Here is a 26857-nt window from a genome sequence, read left to right on the forward strand (position 1 = left end):
CATTCATGTCCAGAAATGAAACTACAAAAAAGATTAGTAAATCAATTACTGAGACAGTTGCGAAAGGACCCTATAAATCATAGCTTGCAAACTGCCCTACGGGAAGCTAAAATAAAATTGAAACGGACGAAATGGGGCAATCAGCAGCGAAGGAACGAAGATCTATGGGTGAAACTGGTGCACGAGGGGAAGCAAAAGAACAGCTCCAGATTCTGGCAAATGGTTAAAAGAATACAGAATCCTGACCTTCCAGGTCAGAACTCGCACATAACTGAAGAAGTATGGTCGAAATATCTACTGGAACACTTCAACAACGACGGGACCATAGACAAAGCTACTACAAATAAACCTTCTTTAACATCTACAAAGCATAATAAAAAAGTAAACCTCAACCACTACACCCCCACAAACCTCTGTGAAACGGGGGAATACACTGCCAAGAACACACCAAAAATTGATAAACCTAAATTAGTAAAAAACTTTAAAAAACCACCAGAGTCAGGCCCCAAGCCAATTCGCCCATTAGACATCCAACGACAAATATCAAGGGGGCGACCAACCGGAGCTCCTGGGCCGAACGGCTTACCACCTATGCTCTATAAATCAGATGCCGAATTCTGGAGCGCAGCCTTAGCGCCAGTGTTTAACAGTATCAGACTCACACAGATCTTTCCTGAGTCCTGGCACGGTTCAATCATTAGCCCGATACATAAACAAGGCAGCAAGAGGCTTCCAAACAACTATCGCCTTATTGCTCTCATAGACGTGGAGGCAAAATACTTTGCTGGCCTTATCCTGGAGGAGTTAACATCATGGGCATCTGAGAATTCCATCATGCCAATCAACCAAACGGGTTTCTGTAAAGGCCAAGGGACCACAACCAATCTAATGGCATTATCACTGCTGATGGAAGCAGCAAAAGAAACTAAGTCATCTTTATTCTTTTCATTTATTGATTATACCGCTGCATTCGACCATGTGGACCGAAACAAACTTTGGATGAAACTGGACAAACTGGGAATACCTAAACACCTATTAGACGTCCTAATACTGCTCCACACAAACACCTGGATCAAAATTAAACTTGGGGCTGGAACACACATTTCAAAACCCATAACAACAACAAAAGGACTGAAACAGGGATGTCTACTTGCCCCGATTTTATTTAATCTTTTTTTAGCCGATTTACCTGGGCAACTAGACAAATGCTCCAACCACGCACCGAAACTAGGGAAAATCATCCTTTCAAACCTGTTATATGCAGATGACCTGTTGCTGATAAGTCGGACCCCAATGGGCCTCCAACATCTTTTGGACATAACCAATGCCTTTTCAGAAAAAAATGCACTACAAATAAACCTCAACAAATCAAAGGTGATGACTGTGAATTATAAGAAAAAAAAGAACCCTTGCTGGTACTTGAATGGCGAAAAGCTTGACCAGGTCACCACATATAAGTACCTGGGAGTAATCCTGGACTCTAATAACACCTCGAGGGCGCAGTTTAAATCTTTGCGAGGGAAGGCTACAATGACTTATATGGCTCTAAAATCATTGAAGGGCAAACTACCTGATCTGACACTTAAACCTCTTCTCGACCTATTGAGTGCCAAATTAAAACCGACTCTCACATACGGGAGTGAATCACATCACGGCAAGGATGCGGCATTACTGGACACACTCATTGCCAATTCATACAGGGCTATTTTCAACCTTCCCAAGTACGTTTCCCCGGCTCAGATTCGATTAGAATTTGGTATCCTGAAACAAACTCTAGAGAGGCGGAGCGTATATGCAACAAATTGGCATAAAATTCGCAACGCAGATGCAGGATCTCTATGTGCAAACCTATGGGAAGAACTACTTCGGCACCGCAACCTCGCACCGAGAGCCTACCTATATGAATCGCTCAAAGTTCTAGGCCTGACTGAAACCTGGGAAACATCAATCGATCTCTTGTCTTTTAAAAAAGTAGCTAAAAAATCAGCCAACATCATCTCAGCGATAGAAGACAAGAAAGACCTAGCTAACCGAGCACATGGATGGCTAACGGTGGGAGCTTATGAGAAACTGCGGCCACAAGCGTACTTCAGTATTGGCATGAAAATAAATGTTAAAGAAAAATTCCTAAAATTACGACTTGGTGTACTTCCCATACTTCCACATCTTCCACCCTGGGAGAGAAATAACCCTTCACATCAGTGTCGCATGTGCAATACCGGCAAAGAAGATATAATTCATGTGATTTGCATCTGCCCCAGCACAAAGGACCTGAGGTTCAATCTTTTACGCCCTTTTTTTAACCTTTATGCCGTCCGGACTTGCAGACAGGCAGCCATATTGTGCTTTTCTACTAGTGACACTAAATTGAACTGTCAAGTGGTGAAGTTCTTTGACCTAATAAGAAAGAGACTAAACCATGCTAGATGAACTTTTTAATTCTAGGATGTTAACCATATAACTGGTAATATCACTGTAATTTTATGCACCCTAATTTTTGTTACGTTTAAGCAACAATAACTATGGACATTTTTCAACTTTGTAAAGATTTTAATTAATCATATACAAATATACAAATAAATATTTACCATTGACCACACCTGTTAATTAGCATTACTTTATGGTAAGGTACTTACCACGGATGGTAAATACCTCCTATTCTAACAAGAATATGTGGCATAACATGAAGAGTCTGTTTTAACACTCTGAATTCCACATGTTTGCATTATTTTCTAGGCCTTTTTGGGTGTAACCTGTTGGAATTTATCAGGAGAAAACGGCGAAGGCTTGACAATTATCACAGAATTAATCATTCTAATCCTTGTGCCAATCCTATTGGCACAGGTTCTGGATTTATCTCTTAAGTCATAATGGAAGCCAAAGATGTGTTAAATAGCACACTGCACAATGGTCATATATGATGAAAAATCCCTACTTTCACAACACGGACCATCTCTGAATGTTCAGTAAATGATTATTCATACCCTAATCGATCCTGGATTTGTATTCGTCCACTGGAAGGCGCAATGTCCCCCGTAAGCATCTTAAAGGTGGTCGTCTTGCCAGCTCCATTCACACCCAGCAGGCCAAAACACTGTATGGAAAACATGACAAATCATTAACACCTGCACAAGGGTACACCTCGTCCCAGTTCTCCTTTCTAGAATAATATGAGAAGTCTGATTGAGAAGAATGTGGAGTTGGGGCGCAGAGAGCAATGATTAATTTGCACTATGAACTTTCTGAGACATTGATTTGTTAAGCACCTGTATGTATGTATGTGTATGTAAATGTATATGTGTGTGTGTATATATATATATATATATATATATATATATATATATATATATATATATATATATATATATATTCACTGAAAGAACCATAGGTTTCAGGGGCGTTATAGTTGGACATTTCACTCGTACAAATCCATAGAAATTCCCCTGTTATAGTTAGTTCAGCTAATTATAACTCGCATGCCCTCAATGCCCTGCTGATGACGTCACATATTACATAACATGGTCAGTGACATCACTCATGACATCACTCATGAAAACTCAAATAACATCACTCATGACATCATCCAGTGAATGTGTGTTTTTCTGAAAATTAAATAGGTTTTATATATGTATATCTCAAGGTCGATGGGAGAATAAATGGGTATATAAGTGTCTAAATGGATGATTTTGTTTTGTAAATTTGATTGTATAACTGACTGATTAAGTGTATCTTAGTGACTATCGAGGGGGGGAGATACTATGGGAAGGTGTGGCAGACATGGACACAAGTGAGAATGGGTGACTGGAGGGAGCCGATTAATGAAATACTGTCTGTATTGTTGTGTTGCTATATGATAAAATAAAAATGTTATAAAAAAAGTGTATCTTAGTGAATACATGGGTTAGTGAGTAATGTTTAAATATGTAAATATCTGTATCAGTCTCTCATTTTGTGTATAAGTGGCTGCATGGGTTGGTGAGTAACTACATGAGTGTCTATATGGGTTATCAGTTAGTTTTTTGAGTATCAGTATGAGTGTCTGAGTGTCTGTATGGTTCGGTGGAGGGTATTACTTAGTGCATAGATGCATGAATGAGTGACTTACTGTTTGTATGTGTTGAAGACAGCATGTGTGCAGGACTGTATGGGTGGATGAGTGTGTGTATGGGTGTGTTAGTGAGTGAATGACTGTCTCAATAGTGTCTTTATGAGTAACGACATATGTTTTAAACCAGCATATGTGAGTATTGGTGTATATAAGTGAGTTTATGTGAGAGTGGGAGATTGGAAGAGTTCCTGTATAAATGAGGAAGTGTTTCTATAAGTGATTGTTTAAGAGAGTAAGTATGTGTAAGTTTCTGTACAAGTAAGTGTGGTAGTGTGTTTATAACTGTATATGCAAGTAAATGGATGTTTGATACTTTGTTTGCATGTGCGACTATGTGTGTGAGTAACTCTAAGGATGAGTGGCAGTGTGTAGCAGGTGTATGAGTACATATGATGAGTGAGTACATGTCTGAGTGACTGTATAGGACTGTTAGTGAATGAGTGGATGGTGTGTAGATCTTGGAATTACTGAATAGGTGTGTTGTAACTGCTATTGGTATGTCCATTGTTTTGAAAATGTTAGTTTGTATTTTTGAGTGTGTGTATCAAAGGTTATACTAGGGTGAGAGGAGGTCTGCCACTCTATCACAAGGATGATGTAATCAGTGATGTCATTTGAGATGTCATCAGTGATGTCATGAGTGATGTCACTGACCATGTCATGAGTGATGTACTATGTGACGTCATCAGCAGTGCATTTTGGGTGCATGAGTTATAGTTAGCTGAACTAACTATAACAGGGTAATTTCTATGGTTTTGTACGAGTGAAATGTCCAACTAACTATAATACCCCTGAAACCTATGGTTTTTTCAGTGAATTTCGAAGGTTTTTTAAATGCTAATTTCTATCTATAATGTGCCTGAAACCTATGGTTTTTTCAGTGAATTTCAAAGGTGTTTTAAATGCTAGTTTCTAACTATGCCTTCAGAGGTAGGACATGTGATAAAAGAAGACAAAAATGCGAAGAAAGGAAGAAAAAAAAGAAAGGCAGAAAGAAGCAACAGAAGTCCACAAAGATGAAGAAAAGTGCAGGAAGAAGAAGAGATGTGCAGATAGAACCAACAGAGGAGCAGAAGGCCTCCTGTGCCCACAACTTTTTCAGACGGGTACTGGTGGTAACTGACTCTGACTAACCAGGCCTAGAGCCAGTGCTATGCTAAAAGACATTTAAAATACTGTGAAAACACCTACATACACTAGGGAACAGTATGCGTTGGGGTACCCCTGTGATTAGAATGACCCCCTCTGTAAGACCCTAGTACATAATAGGGCAGGGGGATTACACCTACCTTATATTTTTTAAAAGCGGCGAAATGCGTGGTGGATCCGCGGATACTGCAGCGAAGAAAAAAACGAAGAGTGGACTCCCGCGCTTTGTTATTATTTAGACCCCGGGTGAGTCAAGTCCCGGGGGCAATGTTTATATTGTAATTTGAGGCCCAAAGGGGCCCCCCCAGCCCTGGGGACCGCCACCCCTGGGGCTTTTCAGAAATATTTGCAGGGGGCTCCTGGCCCCCCCGCAGCCCGTGGGACCGCATCCCCCCAGGGCTTGTGTAGTAAATGGGTGGGGGGCTCAAATGCCGCCCAAGCTCCAGGGACCACCACCCCTGGGGCTTTTCTAAAATATTTGTGGTGGCACATGGCCCCCCCGCAGCCCCTGGGACCGCCACCCCCGGGGGTTGTTTAAAAAAAATAAACTACCTGTGTGGGGGTGGGCTCGAACCCCCCCACATGCCCCAGGGACCGCCACCTCCCCGCGGCACTAACTATGCCAATTTGGGGGTCCGTTACAGACCCGAGCCCCGGGGACCACCACCTCCCCAGGGCTTTAACAATGTTGGGAGGGTGGTCGCGCGACCCCCCTCCTGGAGCCCTGTGATGGCCTGGGGACCCCCTGGGCCGGCTCCTGCAGTGTCCCGGGTTGCCCACCCCAGGGACACTGCTGTTTGCTATGGCAGGGCGGGAGCTGTGCTTCCCTGTCATAGCAAACTCTGGTTTGGTTTTTGGAAGAGAGAGCTGGGAAACAGTCTCTCTCTTCCAAAAACCAAAGCAGATTGCTTTTCCACAGGGGATCTGCATCTTAGCAGCTCCCCATGTGGAAAAGCAATGCCGGCTCCCGCAGGAGGCGGGGAGCCGGTGGGACCGTGGGGGAATTGGGGACCCCCCCACGTTCCCCAACGAAGTGGCCAGGCCCCGGGGGATGGGGTCTCCGGGGTCAGAAGTGGCCTGAGGAGGGGGGCCATGCAGCGCCCCTCCAATTATTTAAAAACAATAAAAAAACACTGGCCATGCACCTCTCTGCAACGCAGCTCTGTGGCGCTAACTGGAGGTACCTGGTGGGCTAGTTGGACCCCAGGGACCCTCAGGATTCAAGGGGACTTTATCCCCCAACTTAAAATGCGCCATGGGGCGCGTTTGCACAGTGGTGAAGGGAGGGGGCAGGGCCTGAGTTGACATGTGTGCAAACACGCCCTGAGGTGTGTTTTAAATTGGGGAATTAATTCCTCTTCAATTCTGAGGATCCCTTGGGGCCAACAACCCCACCAGGTACCTCCAGTAAGTGTCACAGAGCTGCGTAGCAGAGAGGTGGGCCAGGCCACGCCCCTTTTTACACCTCCCTGCAACACAGCTCTGTGGCGCTTACTGGTGGTACCTGGTTGGCTAGTTGGACCCCAGGAACCGTCAGGATTCAAGGGGACTTAATCTCCCAACTTAAAATGGCCACAGGGCGTGTTTGCACACGTCACCTCAGGCCACACCCTCCCTTCACCACTGTGCACATGCGCCCCATAGCGCGTTTTAAGAGGTAGTTTAAATCCCCCTGCCCTATTATGTACCAGGGCCTTACAGAGGAGGTCATGCTAATCACAGGGGTACCCCAAAGCATAGTGTTCCCTAGTGTATGTAGGTGTTTTCACTGTATTCTAAGTGTCTTTTAGCATAGCACTGGCTCTAGGCTTGGCTAGTCAGAGTCAGTTACCACCAGTACCCATCTGTCAAATTTGGGAGCACAGGATGATTTTGGAACAAGGCCTCTTTCTGCTCCTCTGTTGGTTCTTTCTGCACATGTCTTGCTTCTTTCTGCACTTTTCTTCATCTTTGTGGACTTCTGGTGCTTCTTTCTGCATTTCTTTTGCTTCATTCTGTGCGTTTTTTCTTCTTTCTTCACATGTCCTAACTCTGTAGGCATAGTTAGAAACTAGCATTTGAAAAACCTTTGAAATTCACTGAAAAAAACGTAGGTTTCAGGCATGTTATAGTTAAAAATTAGCATTTAAAAAACCTTGGAAATTCACTGAAAAAAACATAGGTTTCACGCACGTTATAGTTAGTTGGACATTTCACTGGTACAAAACCATTGACAATCCTCCGTTATAGTTAGTTCTGCTAAATATAACTCGCACCCCCGCAATGCACTGCTGATGTCGTCACATATTACATCACTCATGACATGGTCAGTGACATCACTGATGACATCTCAAATGACATCACTGATGACACCATCCAGTGACTGTGTGTTTCTGTAAAGTTTAAATATGTTTAATATATAGGGAAAGGCATATTGAAGAATGAGTGGATGTATACGTGTCTGAATGTATGATTTAGTAGGTGCGTGACTTACTCTCTAAGTGAGTGATTAAATGTATCTTACTAAATGCATGGGTTAGTGACTAAACTGTGTGAATGTCTGTATTCGTCTGTCTGTTGGTGTGTAACCGGCTACATGGGTTTGTGAATAGCTACATGAGTGTTTATATGTGTTATTGATTGGTTGTCTGATTATCTGTATGGGTGCCTGAGTGTTTATGTGGGTGGGGTGTGTGTGACTCTGTGCATAGATGTGTGAGTGGGTGATTCACTGGGTGCATGGTTTCAAGAGTGCATCTGTGATGGACTGTATGGGCGGGTGAGTGTGTGAATAGGTGTGTTAGTGAGTGAATGTTTATCTCAGTGGTACATGTGTGAGTAACTACATATGTGAAAGGCAGTATATATGTGTGTTGGAGTATATAAATGGCTATAAGTGAGAGTGTGTGATTCTGAGAGTGGATGTATGGATGAGTATGTGCTTGTATCAGTGATTGTATAAGAGCATAAGAATGTGCTAGTATTTGTATAAGTGATTGAGCTGGTGTGTGTTTAACTGTATAGGTGAGTAAATGGCAGTGTGATTAATTATTTGCATGACTGACTAGGTGTGTGAGTGCCTCTCTGGATGAGTGGTGGTGTGTGAGTGTTTATTTAGGTGTAGTGCATATGATAGTCCTGTACTGAGTGATCATAAGTATGAGTGCCTGTACAGGTGAGTGAGTGGGTGTGTGTGTAAACCTAAGAATCAGTGAGCGTGTCTGTAGGTTTTGGTGTTGGAGTGTCTATGGTTTTGAGAATGGAAGTCTGTAATTTTGAGTGGGTGTATCAAAGGTTATATTAGGGTGTGAGAAGATGCATCAATTTACCACATGGATGATGTCATGAGTAATGTTATCAGTGATGTCATTTGAGATGTCATCAGTGATGTCATGAGTGATGTAATATGTGATGTCATCAGCAGTGCATTGCGGGGGGGGGGAGTTATAGTTAGCAGAACTAACTATAACGGAGGAATTTTGTACGGTTTTGTACGAGTGAAATGTCCAACTAACTTTAACATGCCTGAAACCTATGGTTTTTTCAGTGAAATTCTAAGATTTTTTAAATGCTAATTTCTAACTATAACGTGCCTGAAACCTATGGTTTTTTTCAGTGAATATATATATATATATATATATATATATATATATATATATATATATATATATAGTAGTGTAATACTTATTTTTCATCAATATAAGTACACTACTGCATTCAATGAAAAAAAGACTACATAAAAATCGGAAAAGGTCCCATGGTAAGTTATGCCACAGGTAATTTTGAAATTTATTTCAAAGGAATGCGAGGGCCTGGAAAAGAAGGGGAGGATGAAAATAAGTGAATGTATGAGGTCACTGTGTAGACTGAATGCAATTAGATTGTAGGAGATGAAGCTGATGATTGTGAACTGCGGGGGTCTATTCTTTTTTAACCCTAATCGATGATTGAACTGCAAGGCAATTTATTCAAATGAGCTGTTAAATCATGTCATACCATTGTCGGAAGATCGTCCATCAGTAAAACCTACCAAGTGGATGCTCATTTATATGAGGGCAACTATGTGAATGAGGTCATGAGCCATGTCACCATCAGTAGCCAATGGTAAATTGCATTATTGCCTCAAGGTCGTCAGAGATATCATGCAGACCAGGATTACATCTGTAGATCCGCAGGAGGCAACTATGGGAGCTCCCAGAACACTCCATCAGCTCTCTTGAAGGGGTCCTCAGTCACCCATTTACAAGGTAATAGCCAGACAATTCCTCCCTCTGTGAGCAGATACGTTTTTAGAAGGTGCTCTGTTCATAGCCCCAAATGGAAATGGTCTGGCAAGCAGGGAAGCAGAAGGCTAGCCTAAATTTCTTGCCTGGCAGGATGGAGAAGGGATACTTTTATAGTCCCTCCCTACCTACACACTGCCTGTCAGTGGTGCTGTTTCTTATATAATGAGAGCCCATAAGAAGTCCTAGCTTTTACCAACTACGTAGGATTTTTGCAATGAGACCCTCTCAGAGAAATTCCTCCTTAACGGTTGGGGATTACTATTGGACAGTGTTGCGGAGGCTAGGTATAATCTGCACTACAGATCATTGCTCTCTGACTTTTACCCACATGGATCAAAGTGAGATACACTGAGGGTCCAATTTACAAACAGCCTCTGCAGTCACGGCAGAATCCCCGCAATCCATGAAAGACTCTCCGCATTGCAGTTTCTCATTTCGGAAATGGTGACACAACTACGGAGCCTCAGCCATGGCACTGGCGGTCACCATTAACAAAGGTTGGAGGTGGGGGGGGTGCGCAGTGGGGGAGCGAGCGCAGGAGGGAGTAAGAGGGGGTTAATAATGTTTTTAAAAGGCTGCCGGCCGCCTCCTGCGTCTATCCTGCTGACCTCTTCCTGGGTCCCAGCAGCCCCTGGTCCAGACTCCCAACCAATCCCTGTGCTGCAGAGCATTGCAGGGATTGGTCTGAGCAGGCTAAAAAGATGCCCTGCTCAGACCAGGGAGTCTGTGGGGGTTTCTCCAGCTCAGCTGCTGAATGCAGCTGGGTTAGAGAAACCTAAGTGCACATGTGAGTTTTGGTCGGCCTGAGACGGTAGACCAAACACACATGAGCACTTCTGGAGTGCACAAACACTCCTCCTCCACCCTCCTATGCCCCGCCCCTCCATACACCAGCTGGCAAACGAAAAATAAATCGATGCTCGAGCATTGTTTCATTTTTTGTTTGGTGGCTCTGCGCCAGGCAGTGGGGCAACGCTCCTCCACTATTGCGGAGGAGCCACCACTGCTGCAGAGCCTCATTGAGAATTGAGACCTTAGTATTTTATTTTATTTATGGATTTCAAAACAACTGTATGAAGATGTCATTGTGCTGTACGTCCACTCACAAACTGTAATACAGTAGCAGGCCTATTGACAAGCTGATGCCATTGTAAAGCCACCACCTTAATTTTATTCCTGGAAACATGGATATCAATTTTATCCACGTCATGACTTGCCTTTGCTGTGGTTTTGCTCATGCAAAGGACTGTGCCGTCATGCCCTAGCTGTGTACTAGCATGCAGTTTCTTAATTAACACTCTTAACTGCTAGTTTCTTAGTATAATATTTTTTTTATAGAAAGAAGGAATTAAGGCTAAAGGAAAAAGGTGATTGGCCCATGATCCCACAACTTGTTCAAGGAGTCAAACCCCCATGGCATGCACAAGGGAATAACGCGTCCTCACCTCTCCTGCCCGGATACCAAAGCTCATATTGTTCACCGCAAGCACTTTTTTGTTGACCTGGTGGTAGAACTTGCTGAGGCCATGGATTTGAAGCAGATCTGTATCCCCTCTCCCAGACTCTACCCGATCCCTCTCTGCTTTCACGTCTTCATCTTCCTCAACTGTGTTAATCACAGGCCGCATTCCAATATCAAACCTTTCTTTCAAAAACATCCTGCAGAGAAGAGTAATATTAAACCTGATGTTGATCCATAGTTATGTGATAAAAACAGGTTTATCTACTTTGTGTCTTTGCCACTTTTTTGCCTTTGTTTTTAAAATCTTACATTCAACAAAATCTTCTTAAAACAGACATTGCCAAGCTTGAACAAACCATTGATACCACCCACGGACAAGCCATATACTCAAACTCGTCAGAATTTTTCTCCTTCTTTTTATTTTTTTTCCGACCAAAATGTTTAGATTCTTTTTCTTCAAGCAGGTGACATAGGGCCCGATGTAGGTAATTCTTATTTACCACTTCTTAAATACCGAATTTTACCGATTCGGTATTTAAGAAGTGGTAAATATGAAGGGGGGAGATGTAGGTATTTCCAGATGTGTAAATACCGAATCTTTAAGATTCGGTATTTACCGAATCTGGAAATACCGAATCGGTATTTCCTATTGATTCCTATGGGCTGTGAAGCCCATAGGAATCAATGGGCAATACCGATTCTGTAATTTTACCGATTCTGTAAAATTCAGGGCCCTACATACCATTTCTGAATTACCGGTCGGTAACGGCCGAAAATACCGATTTTCGGCCGTTACCGACCGACCTACATCTGGCCCTAGATTCCTTACTATATTCCCGTTATTAGGTCAAAATTTGTGCGCCCACAATCTTTCTTCTTGAAGTAATATTATGCTTATCAGTCCGATATCCCATCGAAATTACAGAGCTCACGCTCAATAGAGCACCAACACCAGCAAATAACCTTTGTATTACATAACCTATCATTTTCATTTACATTTATATGTACATTTATTCTCCATTATCATATTACATCTTCATCTTAGGCATTACAGATAAATACAAAATAACCTAAAACACACTGGGCAGAGTCAAGGCGTGTGTGAAATTCATTTGTATCAGCAACGTATGTTGTTTGGTGCATCATAAGCATTCAGTTTGAATCGGAATTATCACAAGACATCCTACCCATTTTTAGGAAATTAAAACGTTATTCTCAGTCAGTCAATAATAACTTTATTTTGGTCATACAATTCATTTACTTTAAAATCGAAATGGATAAAAAGAGATAGAGCAGGATTGGATGAATACAATAAAAACAGTTGAATAAAACATACACAGGTATGGCCTGGTACAAATATGACATGTGGTGCTGTCTATGCAAGCGGCTCAATAAGTGGGAAAATCAGATCATAAAAGTTGGTGATTTAATCAAAGATGGAAACAGCACTGTCCATTCAAAATACATGTGCGAGCTATATAAGCAGGTGACCGGTCCAAATATAAGCGGTCAGAGCTTGATCTTAGCCACTGGAAGCGGGTTCTCGGGAGCAGCAAACCAATATAACAGTAAATTCGAAATGTTAATGTACTGCATCAAGGCAAGTGATCTCAGTTGAACAGTGGACCCTTTAAAATTCCTCATTTCATTTGTGCGAAACTTTAGACCTTATTTATTGGGTTGATTTAAAAAATGCTCTGCGAGTGCACCACATAGAGAATAAAAAACTTGATACCGAGTATACTATTGGGTGGCTAGAATCGTGTTTCAATATCCTAAAAGGCTCGCAACAGCGCCTGGTACCCAGGTTTTTGCAGATCTGAAGCAGCCACTGTTTTCTCGTTTTGTGGTATCCGGGGCAGCAAAATAACACATGAAACTCTGATTCTGTGGAACAGTCACATGCCGGGCACCCCAGAGTTTGCGAACCCACCTACTTGTTTGTAAAAGAGCGAAGTGGCAAGGCCCCATGTCTGAACTGCAAATAAATCTTTTTGGGCGGATGCCGGCTTGATGTCGTTCAGTGCCGGCTCTAGGCAATACCAGTCCTTGGTTTCTAAAAAGACAGCAGTTAGCTTACCTGCTAAAGGATTGCACTGGAGTTGGACCAGTTTAAATGCCCAGTAGCAGTCCTTTAGCATTTTCCTAGACACTGAGGAACAAGCAACCTCCGGGTTACCCTAAAGGTTGCCCGTTCCCAGAATCTCTAACGTGTGTCGAATATAGGAGAGCCAGGGTAGTTTGCCCACCCCCGGTAGACTCGTCATCTCTCTTAATTCATCCCTGTATTCTGTAAGTTCAGGGGTAACCCACAGACGCCGCCAGAATAGAAGGGGTCGGAGATTGAATTCTTTGGCAATAGCCCTTACCCCTAGGTCCAGTTGGAGTGGCGTGAGTGGGGTACTCTGTGGGAGGCTAAACAGTTGCCTGAGAAATGTGTTTTCTGTCTGTGTGAGACTCTCAGAACTGCGGTGACCACATATTTCTGCTCCATACAGCGCCCTCCCCTGGCTTGGACCGTGTATATTTCTATGGCTGGATTCACAGGTTTGTGGCTAGATTTTCGAAAAACCTTCATTAAGCCCCTGAATATTGTGCTAGTTTCAGGGTTAATTTTTTAATTTGGGCCCCCAGTCATATATTCTGTGATGGTTATACCGAGGTAATCCAAAGCGGATACTCTCTCTAAGGGTTTACCATTTAAGCTAGGATTTGGTCGGGTACCTTTGGCAGAGTTGAACGCCATGAATTTAGTTTTTTAAGGTTAATTTCAAGCCCTCTTTCCCTGCAAAACGCATCAAATCTATTAAGTACCCTCTGTATCCCCATGGGTGATTTAGATAATAGTAGGGTGTCATCTGCAAACATCATGGCTGGAACCCTGTGTGATGCTAGCCTAGGGACATCCAAGTCTTTCTCGCTAAGTAGAAAATCAGCTAGCCCATTTATATAAAGGCTAAAGACGGTCGGGCTAGGACGCATCCCTGGCGAACGCCTCTATTAAAGGGAATGGGGGCTGTAAGTTTTCCTTCCTTTACATATCTAATTTGGGCATAGTTTCCCTTATGCAACCACTTCATGATTTGGCACTGGTATGGCTGAACCCCCATCTCATGGAGAACTGCCCACAACTTCTCTCATGGGACCAGATTGAACGTGGACCTCAGGTCTACAAATATTAGGTAGAGGCTGCCACCCTCCAAACACACGATCTTCCAGTGTAAAATTTGTAGCCTGAGGATTTGATCCAGTGTAGACATTTGTTCTCTGAACCCTGCCTGGAGGGGAGTAAGTATCTTGTGCTACTCTATTCAGCTCTGCAGCCGGAGCAGCAACACACGTGCAAAGATTTTTTGGGTAATATCTATAAGGCTTATAGGCCTATAGTTTGTTGGTAGCAGCGGTGAGCCCTTTTTGTATATGGGGATTATTTCGGCTCTGGCCCAGCTAGCAGGGATCTTCATGCCTTGGAGTATGGCATTGAATAGAACCCAGAGATATGGTGCCCAGATGGTGGGTTTGCTGCGGAATAGGTCCCCTGGTATCTCATCTAGTCCGGGAGCTTTACCTGGGGCTATTTTGGAAAGGGCGCCAGTTTTCTCTTAAGGGTTATTATCGGGGTGTCATCCATAGTTCTGTTAGCGTACATGGGTGCGATCGGGAAGTCAGTCCCCGAAGAACAGCCCTTGGCGGCTAAGTCGTCCAGTGTCTCCACCCTTGAGGAGAGAGACTTGAAATGGTCCCTCCATACATCTGCCTCCAGGTTTGGCTCTATCGGTGATTTAGACTCAGAGCTGCCTGAGTTGGCCACTTTCCAGAAGGTCCTCATATTGCGGGCACCCAGGGAGCTTCTCAAGGTGTCCCACTTGTCGTTTTCCAACCCTTTTTTTGCCTCATTGACACTGGCCTTGTAGGCAGCTCTAGATATTTTGATTATGGGACGGTCATTGTCCTTAATTGATGTGACCAGGGCTTTTTTGGCCCTACGGCATTGGGCGTTATACCAGGGGTGGGGGGTGTCCTGTTTGGCTTGGTGTTTTTTATAGGAAAGAAAAAATCTACTGTGATTGCCGTTAACTTAGTATGGTTCTGGGTAACCATCTGGGGATCAATTCTGGTGCAGTTAGTAGGGACAGATTTAATTTCAGTCAAGAGCAGCGGGATAATGGCTTCATACAGGGAGCCTAGCCTATCTTGTGACTGGTTTATGTCTGCCCAATGCACTCTCCTCCTTCAGTTTGACAAGGACAACCTGTCATCAGTGGGGGAGTATTCCCCTGTGGCACTCCCGGGATTGAACTCGTTTAGTTCTAGTACAAGGGCATTATAGTCACTATCGTGCCGTACCATGACTTTGAAGTCAATCACCCTATACCAAGATTTGGAGTCGGTTAAAATATAGTCCAGTAAAGAACCTCACCCATTTCTAAAGAAAGTGGAGTTGCTAGATGTATCGGATTGTCTTCTTCCATTGCATGACCTTAAAGAGTATTTTAGAACAAGGCAATTCATCTGAATCACCAGAGGTGACCAGATTTTAACTGGTGGACAGGTAGTCTCCGGGATGGCCCAGTACTTATCTTCTTCACAGAGACTGTCCTAGAGCATACCATCTAATGGCTCAAACTGGCAATTAAAATCCCCTCCTATAAAGACCATGTGGTTGTCTGGGATGGTGGCGAAAAATTACATTAGTTCCTCGAGTGTTTTTGACTCCTGGTCTTGAATACACATTTATTAGGGCTATAGAGGTCCTGAGCAGAAGGTACAGGAGGACACACAGAATATCATTTGAAGATGTTTCTATCTGTTTAGCTGAACAGCCTAGATGAACTCCCACCCATGTACTTAGTCCCACGTAGGGTCTCCCTTTTCCACCTGATATTGCAGGGATATTGAAGATGGCAAAACCCAATTTTGAGACGTCCCCTCGTTGCCCACATCTCCTGGAACATGCAGATCTTGTGCTGGTCAATGAAATGACCCCATTCGGGGTCATTTATCTTGTTGGTCAGACCTGCTATGTTCAAGGATAAGACTTGCAGCCTTGGGTGATCAGGAGAGTTGATTTTATCGACAACTGGAGGGGAGGGATGGAAGAGAGACCCGCAGAGCCCAGAAACAGCTTTCGTGACGGTCCCACAATTCGATAGAGGGTATTGGTTGCAGGACAGAGTTGTGATAAGGCCCTCATGGGTGTTTCCTGGGGAGCTGCTCATGCTCCCATAGGTTTCTCCTTCCCCTAACATCGAGCAGTGCCCTGCATCATTCTCGCGAGTCTCAGTTACCACCATAAGGTTGCCCAGCTGCACCTCGGAACCAGTGGCCTGAGCCTCAAGTCAATCCACTCCTTCTAGGCAGCTAAATCTTTTTACTGTGGGAATGTTGAAAATTGGTTGCCTTGGCCAATAGTGGTCCAAAGCAGCTGTATTATAGCTGTGGTTTTCGTGTCTCAGGCCCCACCCATAATGCCTTATGTCTTGATGGACTCTCTCTGGGGGATAAAAATAACCCAATGGGAAGGCTCGGATAGTACCCTTTTGTCTCCCAATGTCTCTATTTAAAATTTCTTCGACAACGCAAGGGTTTCTAAAGTTTATCACTATGCAATCTCCTTGCTTGTCCTTAGGCCTCCATCCTAGCCAACCCACTCTGCATGTAGTTAAGATCTCTCCTGCATCCTTGTACCAGGAGTGTTTGTAATTAGCTAGCCATTGCATGCATTTGTGTTTTAGTTCTTGGTGTGGTTCATGTTGGCCCCTTCCGAGCTCAGGATGCCTACAAGAATGAGAACATATGGGGTTGAAGCCGGTGGTAGGTTTATAACTGGGGGGGAGGGTTTTCTTTAGTAGCTTCTGTGCGTGCGGGAAAGTCTACCCCTGCCCGTTGTTTATTCTGCTGCCATTGCCTGGTGGGTTGTTGGAGTAAAGAGGGTGGATTCGCTCTATTGGCGGTTGTGGTGAGGAGCCTCTCTAAGCTGGCTCTAGTGGGGGCTAATGATTGCTGTCTCTCTAGATTTGGTACTTGAGTAGCTGGGTAATCATTATGTTTGGGTGCCGAGAAGGCCCTAATGGTGTTCACAACGGCCTGATCTCGGGGTCCAGTGTCAGGTCCAACATTCCCATCTTCTACCCTCTGTTGCTTGTCCAATCGCCGAGGAGCAAGGACAGTTTGTCAACCCTTTCTACGAGTGATTTGAGCTCGTCCTTGATTATGTCCCTTACTTGGATTTGCAGATCCACCACTAACTTAGTGACCCACACTGGCTGTTTGCTGGCCATTTCAATACTGTTTACTTATTCCCCCGTCCCAGTGTTCCTGTTATCTATCTTCTCTCCCATGGCTTTCTTCCTTCATGCCTCTGTTTTTGCTTGAAATTTAGGTCTCCCTTTTATAGCAGATTCCACCCTGGTTTAATCAGAGTTAATTACTGCAGCTATTGGGGTTTGGGCCCGGGGCATATCGTTTGTCAAGACTCCCGAGGTTTGTGAGGTTTCAGAATCTACCAGAGGGATTTCCAGGTTAGGGGTTTAGGGATAATCGCCTCTCTGTTCTCTCGATTTCAGTGGCCACCGCTCCTAGAGCCTTTTCCAGCATCCTATCTATAAGGTTGGTTTGGTTTTAGTTTTAGGCATGGGAGGGGCTTTTTGTTTCTTTTCTGTACACACACGTTTGCCCATTCTACTTTGGCTATGACGATTACCTTTAACGTTATTCTAATCTTGCAATAGACTAAAAGAGAGCGCACAATCCTCATGAGTTGGATTTGCAGTAGTCATTCTACGCCTAAAAATTATCACCCAAGCAGTAGTTATTTGGTAAAAAAATAAGTGCTGGGGCTCTCGTCAGGAGGCAGCTTGCACCAGCCCATTTCTCCTGTTAGCGCCGCCTAAAACAGAACCAACTACTAACCATGAAACCCTATTAGTGGGGAGAGGATGTGATGTAATGGCCTAAGCTGCTGACAGGTTTGAGTCTCGGTGTCAGCTCACCAACCAGAGATTCTGGGCAAATTACTTAATCTCCCCGTGCCTACCAAAAATGAATGGGTCCAGTTTGCATTATAAGCGCCAGTGTTGATGATTAAATGCTGGTGCTGAGCAATGGAAACCACCGGCTTCAGGGAATCATTTTATATGCAGATAAAGGTGAATTGTGCTACGGCCAACAAAGCAACCACCATAGGCCATTCTATGCATTTTGAAGCAACATGCATAATTGTGTTCAGACCCATATATTTAATAATGCCATGCACCCAAGGTCGTAGTTGTTCCAACTTATGTTGGGTTGGATCAAACAATGGAAGAAAGGAGCTTCATTCCCCGCCTCCCAACCCCACCCCTAATTTATCCCTAATTGACATAGTTCTATGCCTGCCATCCTTAAAAGAGTATACTCATTTTAGGGTCATTGGCTAACTCCAGCAGTATTAAAGATTTCACAAGCAATCAGGGGCCTGGTGTAAAATACAGCAGTATTGTCATAACTGGGCCACCACGCTCTTAATGAGGATGTTGAGGTATGACGCTGCACATCTGCCCTGGAATCTGGTTGCAGCAGTGGCTGAATTAGTTGATGGTATGCACTGAAATCAATGAAAGGGGGGGGGAGGGCCACAGAGCTGGTTCATAACTTTCAAGAACAGACAGTGTTCAAAGGAAATATGGACTTGTGGTAATTTTGCCCCACCAACAACCACCGAATCATAGACACAGATGCCACCTACCTGATGTTCTGATAAATGGTATTGTTGATCAGCAACCGCAGGACAAAGAAAAACCCTCCTTGGAACATGAGGGCAACAAACATCCAGCCGAGTTTGTCCATGGAAAAGACATTGGATGGATGGGTGTAGCCGAAGGCCTTGTAGTAATCAACAATTTGTTGTTCTTGAGATAGCTTGATCAAACCATAGCCAAAGCAGAACTGGGGGAAGATCTTGAAAATACCTTCCAAAACGGCTGAGACATTACCAAGATTCTGCAGGGGGTGGGGTGTGGGGAGGGAAGGAGAGGCGAGACAAAAAATGACATCTTTAAGTGAGTAATGTGTTATCGGTCCTAGTATAGATTTTATTCGGCACCAAAACACAGTAATATTCAATTGCTGCAGCCCCCCACCAATCAGAATGTGCAACCAGCTTTCATCGTCTGTCCCCTTCACACATCCACAAGGGCAGCATTTCCCCCCTTACTACACCCAAAAATGTCAGATAACTAAAAACAACTCGCCCCTCTGTCCACCCATTCACAGGCCCCCAAGAGGACACCTGCACACAGCTCTGAAAAGACTCTTGTTCCTAAGTGGATGGCTGAAAGGCTCCATCCTCGATCGTGTTAGTCCACTTTCTTTATCATTTTTCCATCCTGTCATGATGCACTTGATCTCCCACCCTCAATTTTCCTATTTGAGTTTGGATATACTTCCATGTATTTTAATATTTATGCGTGTTTACTTCAAGATGGCTTTATGCAAGTAGAACATACCTGTACAAATATTAATTTGAAAATTATTAGCTATACAGTATACTGACACTGACCCTATTTTTTGTCAACTTTAGTAGAGGCAATTCTCCTCTTTGTTCGGATTGGACTTTCCATTTAATTCTAATATACAGCCTTTGAGAAAAAGACAAGGTTGGCTGTGCTGAAACTAAATTTTATACTGGTTTGGAAATATCAGTACTGTGTTAAATTATCTGCCTATATTATGCTGTCTATTTAGCAGCTCCTGCTTCCTATTATTTACCTGTTTAGTGGGTGATCTTTTTCTATGATTAGCCATTTCCAGCAGTCTGGAGAAGCTCTCCCAACAGGCTAAGAAGCAAAACATATACAGAACGGTATATTTCTGAGTCCCCCATCAACATGAATACTGGGTTGTACTGGTTTCGACAGCAATGAGAAAAAAACTAAGGTAATATTTACAAGGAAGCAACACAGCGCGGTGCCGCAATACATTTGGCTGTATTGCGTTACTTTTGGAACAAAGGGATGCGTCATATTTACAGCAATATTACGTATCCCTGAGCTCTCCCCTGAGCTGGTGCATAATTGAATGCCATGCGCCAACGCAGGCAACTTTGCACCATGGTGCAAGGGTGCCTGCGTTGCGGAGATGATTGTTCTTGTGCAGAAACACAGACATTCCTACACAAAGACAATCACAAGAGGTGTTTTCCTTTTTCTATGTGGGCTGCAGGATGCGGCACACACAGAAAGAGAAAAAAACGAGGAGAAATAAAAGTATTTCTCCTCAATACTTCTCCTTACGCCTCCTGGGCAGGTGTAAGATTCGGACCCATTCCCTAGTTTATGAAGGGTTGTAAATCTGGGAATGCAGCAGAATCCATGGGTGTTGCGTGGGAACACCCACAGCAACACCCATGGTAGGCGGATTTAACACAAAGTGCTGCGTGAAAAGGGGCCGTATTTACAAGGACACGAAAAGCCACGCTGGGTGGCTTTACGTGTCCTTGTAAATATGGAGCACCACACTCCCCCGCCAGCGCGTCAAGAAAAGTGACGCAACGGCGGCGCAAGGGGCTAAGAACATAAAGCAATCCTGCAACATGCATTGACACCTGGGCCACTTGAAAAAAAACAAAGCCCAGGCAGGGGCTACATCTTCATGTCAAAGGGAGGATTTCAGAATCTAAATGTAATCAGCAAATAGGTAAGTTGAAAAATGACCACAGCCCTGTGGGTCACATACAACAATAAGGAACCCTTCATGACTTGCCCTGTTACAGCCCTCTAGCTCAAACCCCATGCATTGTTAGATGTTGTTATGCTCGCAGACTGCAGAAGGCAGCCTTCGATTGATGGTCTTACCTGGATAACTGTGTCGTTCTGTGATGTGTCCAGGGCCAGGACGTTAACAACAGTCGCTGATATGATGGTGTTTATGCCAATGAACAAATTGATGCAGACGAAAACTATGAACGCCATGCCCACGTTCTTGAAGGTTCCCGCCAGCAGGTACATCCATGTGAATGTCGCAAACCTACCGAAGAGAGAAAAACACAGACACGGCTCATAACTGGAAGGTGGCTGCATCACCGCTGCTCTGGCTGAAGGATAGTATCTTTGTGTTATGTATTCTCACATAGGACACCAAGGCAATTGTTGAAAATACTGCTGGGCATTTAACACTCATCCCCTGCACACCTTGCAACAAAGCCAGATGTGTCAAAATGACCGCCAACTTTACATTAAGAGCTGTTCTTGTACTTAATAGCTAATGCTTCTCCCAATGGCCGAAGTTAAATTACTCCTTCCAGTTTTAAATCATTATCTCTTATTGTTAGCTGTTTATGTCAGTCACTACTTTTTGCTCACTGCTTTCTTCTAAATACAGGCCTATTCGATTGTGTTCTAGCATCCTGCATCATAATAGTCATGTCATCATTTTTGCACAAGCCTGCTCTACATAGGTCTGCCATTTGTTTCCTCGTTCACTGCCAATCTCCATTGAAGAACGTAGCTTCTTCCATACATGCTGATCCTGATCCTAAACCAAAATATGCCACAGCATTCAGTTATTTTGAGTGTGAACATCACCCTTGGCCACATCAGAGCTACTCAAACCCCTGAAGAGGAGGAAGGTTAGGGTGCAAGTAAAGATGGGGAAAGTCGGTGGAACTAGGTGGAAGAATGGAAGTTAATGCTTAATTTTAATGTTTTTAAGTGCAAACATGACACACTTCTAAAAACTCAGGCTGCTGCTGCAGAATCATAGTAGAGCAACATTGACAATTTACAATCACTGGTAGTTAGCACCATGGATGTATTTAGTTAATAATGTATTTTTAACATTTACTTAGCACCCCTTGGTCCAACAGGTAGTAGGGTGCATTACAAAGAACAATGTGAAACAAAATAAGAGATACATCAAGCAGGAGAAGTGGAATCACTGGGTTGCACACCCAGGCAAAATACAATGTTGAGCATATTTTGAGGCAGAAGGGCCTTTATGTTGACTTCTAGTTTAGTACTGTCTGAGGAAATAGGATTTCAGTGATGTTCTAATTCTGGTCAGAAGGGTCTATTTTCTGAGTTTATAGGGAAGTGAGACCCAGGCAAAGATGGTGGCTCCAGAGAGGTATTGCTTTGGACAGTAGAGGTTCTGTATTGAGAGCTTCAAGGGGAAATGAGTAATGACGTCTGAGTACTCATGCTAAACCTGAGATGATAAGAAGCTATGCTAGCTTGCATCAGGTATATAAGAAGGTTCAGATTTAAGGTAAATTAAATCCAATCCAGACTGAGCCAGATTCCCATATGTGACAGAAGCAGTCATATTAGCTCTGCCCATTTGTAACACTAGTGAGCACAATGGACCCTCTAGGTTAATCAGGATTTGTGCAAATGTTCCTGGCCTTGGTGAAATATACATTGGGGCAGATTTACAAACCCAATGTGACACTTTTGCGCAGCTGTTGCGTCACTTTTGTGACGCAGCGGCGGTGTAAAAAATGTGGCCAATTTAGATTGTGACACATTTAGGGAGATGCGTCCCGTTGCAAAGCCCTGGATCACGTTATACATGCTGGGCGTTCCCACGCAGCAAAGCCTCTTAAAAGTGCTACAAGATTTCACTGCGTCACTTCTAGGACTCCACTGCGTCAAAAAATTACACCTGCTTCAAGCAGGCATATGGAGTGACGCAATGTAGTGGGAATAGGCTTCAAAATGCATTGCTGGAGTTGCGTTGTGCTTGCGACACGACTCCAGCAATGTGTGACTTTTGCCCCAACAGTTGCGTCAGAATTTCTGACGCATCTGTCAATCCTTGCACCATGGTGCGCCGTATTGTAAATACGGCGCATCCATGGGGGTGCAAGAGTTTCTCAGGGTGGCGCAGGGAAAGTGACGAATCTCAAATATTGTTATGCTGTCCCAGACCTGGTTGAAAGTAAATTTTCTGAGTTTGCCCTACTAATCATCCAGAATTGATTTCCCCATATATGTGGCTGGTTCAAATGGGGTGAGTAGTCTAAGCCTATTACAACCTTTCCTGTAGAATGTCATGTTCACTGTTTAAGACTAACTCAGACTGAGTTTAAGTTCTGATTCTTTCTCGAATGTATATAACGCCTGCATGTGCCTCCAAAAACTGAAATTTTGTATGATCACCTATGTGGTGTTTTTCTTAGCTTGAAAGCACATTTGAAAACAATGATTTGTAGGTTTATAGTTCAACACTGGGAACAGTGACCACATTGTCCTAGAGTGAGTCACCCTTTTGAGAGTACTCAATCCTAATCCCATATATAAAGATATATATGGATACAAAAAGTGATCTTCAGAGGTGGCCTCTTCTATTGTATTTATGTATATATTTTTGGATAGATTTCAAAAGTGATACAAAATTCCTAGCCCGGATACCCCGGGGTGATAATCACTCTCTACAAATCCACCTAACAGAACAATCCACAGAACATAAATAAATAACCCAACGTAGCAGAAACAACAAGCTGCATGTCATCAAAAATCTTGCCATTTTCTTTTATGAATGCCCTCATCTGCGTTATCCATTTCCCCTCTTTATACTTCTACTAAATAGACCGATGCTGCAAACATACGCAAAACTAAAATCCACCAGAGCAACCAACAGAGCAGGATGGGATTGCTAACTATTATAACCATGGCCATTAATTGAATTAAGAGAATTATATATATATATATATATATATATATATATATATATATATATATATATATATATTGTTTTTTTTTTTTTAAATGATATATAGATATAGAACATGGCCAAATCGTTCATCAAATAGATATATGTTCAGTGTGCAACAGTGAACACACGAAGCTCTTGGTCAAATAATGAGGCCGAAAATGTGATAAAAAATGTAAAAATGTTACCACGACAGGACATCGTATGCATCACATTCAAAAAAGTACATGTGACACATAGTATAATAGTGTACATCAATCTTTAAAATGTCATTGTATCCTCTTCAGTGTCGATGGCGTTACTTTCGACCCTTGTGCAATTTAACGGCTCTTCATCAGGACAGGGAGAGTTGACTGACCACCCGAAAAATTCTATGTCGTAACCTTTTTGGATAAACAAATATATAGAAAGAGAATTTTAAGAATGAGTGACAGAAGCAACTGAAAGAGGATACCATTGTTTGAGTTTGAATATATTATAAGTTTATAGACGAATTAAAATTTGAGAAACCCAGACCATGAGATTTGCGGTCTTGTAAGTGATGTCACCATGATGGGCGGGCTGAGGCCCTAAATATGAATGACCTTTTAGTTCAAATGTGGCGGGGACCAACAGTAATGCGATATGCGGCAACAGCCCTGATCTGTTCACTTTCAAAATGAGTTTTTGGTTGCTATAAGCAGTCAGATCTCCAGGTGAAGGTCTGGGCCCAAATGAGGAGTTACTGGAGTCACTGGACTGGAACGACTGATTCCCCAGGTAATTCCTCATTTCTTAGTGGACCTTTTGCATCCCTTCGGATAACATCATCGGTTCGGATTTTCGTTACCTACCAGTATTAGTAACTTTGAGAAGAGTAGGAGTGGCCATAGTTGTATGGAATGACTTGGATTCATTTGGGAAAGAAAGCAGAAAAGCCGGAGATTTGGAAATAAAATTATCAAAAAAGAGTTGGAATCGTTTGGCTTACATTGCGTACGTAACACACGGTGCGATAAAACGACATAGTCTACAGGAGTGATTGCAAATGGCTAGGATTCAACTGCAGCGTGACAAAAGCGTATATAGACTATTTATTACTGCCTTCCTTATTCGTGCAGTGCTCAGTTCAACGATTCAGACATAAAACGGGTGAAGACTGACATCTAGCGGATACGAACAATGTAAGCAGGAAAAAGGATGTATGATGCAAATTATGATACGAAATGAAAATGTAACTCATGCTCACACGATGAATTTGACCGAACGATTAGACATTTTTAATAAAACACAGTAAAAGGCACGAAGGTTTAACAGGCTGAATCAATATTTAAAAAGCAAATGTTTCCTAAAGGGTTCCCCGAACGTGTTATAAAACTACACTTATAGCTCCACCCATCCGCAGCAGGAATTGAAAATCTTTGGGGTGGGGGGAGCTGGTTCTACCATTGACATATGTAAATGAGGCGGTGTTGTGGCTACAGCAGTGGTCTCTTCTAGTAACTGTACCTGTGCTTGTAAACCTACACATATTGGTTGTTTAATAGTACACAACTCCTCATCTCTCTGAGATCAGCCTGCTCACTTGACTACAAAGATTTGCAATGCAATAGGTCTCACATTTAGGAGAGTTTGAGCTATTGGCATTTTAAATTACATTGCCTTTTATTCATGTGTCCTTTTTAAAACAGATAAATAAAAGGCATTGTCATTTACAATGTCAATAGCTTAACGTCTTGCAAATGCGAGACCTATTGCATTGCTATTAAAATAAATTAAAAAACGTTAGGAGAGAGCTTGCCCTGCAACAGCAGGCAGGACAAAGCTATTTGAGAAAATAGTGCTTGGAGACCGTGATTAAAGCCTACCGCGTAGCTACACACGTAACAGGGAGTGTCGCCAGGGGAGGTTTCAAAATGAGACAAGGGTGTACTAAGGAGGGACTACTAAGCCTATTGACCAACGGACAGCCACAGTTTACTGTGGACAATGACACAAGCCAATGAAAAATATGGGCCGTGAGTGGGCGGAGCTTCAAATCCCTACCTGAATACAGCATGCATCATAAAGCAGCACATATGCTGCCCAGGCTCAACCCAAAAAAGAATGCCTTTTCAAGGCACATGTTGAAGCTAGGAGTGTAAAGCAAGGTTACCACAAAGTTCCCTGTACCCCTTTAGTGCATCAGGCAGACCAGCTTCTGTTGAAGAGTGCTAGTGAACTTGGTACCAACACCTCTTTTGCTACTCACCCAAACATCACAAAGAGAAGAGACACCGCCCCCAGGTTCTGGTTTTCGTAGAAGGCAGACAGCTTGAAGCCGGCGATGGTTGCTATTGAAAGAGCTACTGGCAACATGTAAAGGAACTGACGGAGAAGACAAGAAATGGGACATGGTGAAGCAGGCTTTAGCGGCAAGGCTCAACATCATTCACAGACTCTACTCAAGCCAACACCTAATATTCAAACTAACCCTGCCATTCAGGCACTTAGCTTTTACTTAGATATGCAACAGGACCTCCCTGATCCAGGCAACATACACATAAGGGTACTAGGTGTTCAGCCAACTGACTAAATACATACAAAATACAAAGAGATACAGGGCACATCGGCCTTTAATACACTCCTTGTACCACTAACAGATCCCAGGAGGACAGAGTCTAGCCAGTCTGAATCATCCCCATATGCTACAATACCCCATTTGCATTCGATACATGCTTCAACCAGAATGTCAACTCCTGAGATGCTACCATACATGACATGCAAAGATGGCCTGGTCTTTTGATTGTATGCCTCCACTGGCTACTAGTCTACCCTAGCCAGTCTGTGATATATATATATCTATATATCTATATATCTATATCTATATATCTATATATATAGGTATATATAGATATATAGATATATAGATATAGATATATATATATTTTTTATATATATATATATGCACAAACACACACAGTATTGTTTATATATCACTATTAGGAAAGGCAGTTGACCGTAATGAAGTAATTACTATTTTAACTCCATGTGCACCTTGATAGCAGTGAAGGTTATAAAGTGGACCGAATCAAACCTAATTGCACTTTTAGTTTTTTGATACACTTGCTCGAAAGTACCTAAACACACTACGGGGACAGGTCCTCATTACGTACCGGTCCTCACAAACATAGTGTTTGTCTGGTTTTGTCAAGGTTAACCCAC

General features: G+C 43.1%; 1 protein-coding gene across 1 annotated transcript in view; it reads right to left on the reverse strand.

Annotated features, from left to right (window-relative positions):
• ABCA12 (ATP binding cassette subfamily A member 12) overlaps nt 1-26857 on the reverse strand; it is a 644885-nt gene that overhangs the window by 64030 nt on the left and 553998 nt on the right. The window contains exons 46-50 of the mRNA XM_078680598.1: nt 25905-26020; nt 20818-20989; nt 18711-18964; nt 10968-11181; nt 2985-3094 (exon numbers count right to left, since the gene is read on the reverse strand). Of these exons, the coding sequence (XP_078536724.1) occupies nt 2985-3094; nt 10968-11181; nt 18711-18964; nt 20818-20989; nt 25905-26020 (866 nt within the window). The remainder of the gene's footprint in view (nt 1-2984; nt 3095-10967; nt 11182-18710; nt 18965-20817; nt 20990-25904; nt 26021-26857) is intronic.

The sequence above is a fragment of the Lissotriton helveticus genome, chromosome 3_1 (genome assembly GCF_964261635.1).
Source record: "Lissotriton helveticus chromosome 3_1, aLisHel1.1, whole genome shotgun sequence".
NCBI lineage: Eukaryota > Metazoa > Chordata > Amphibia > Caudata > Salamandridae > Lissotriton > Lissotriton helveticus.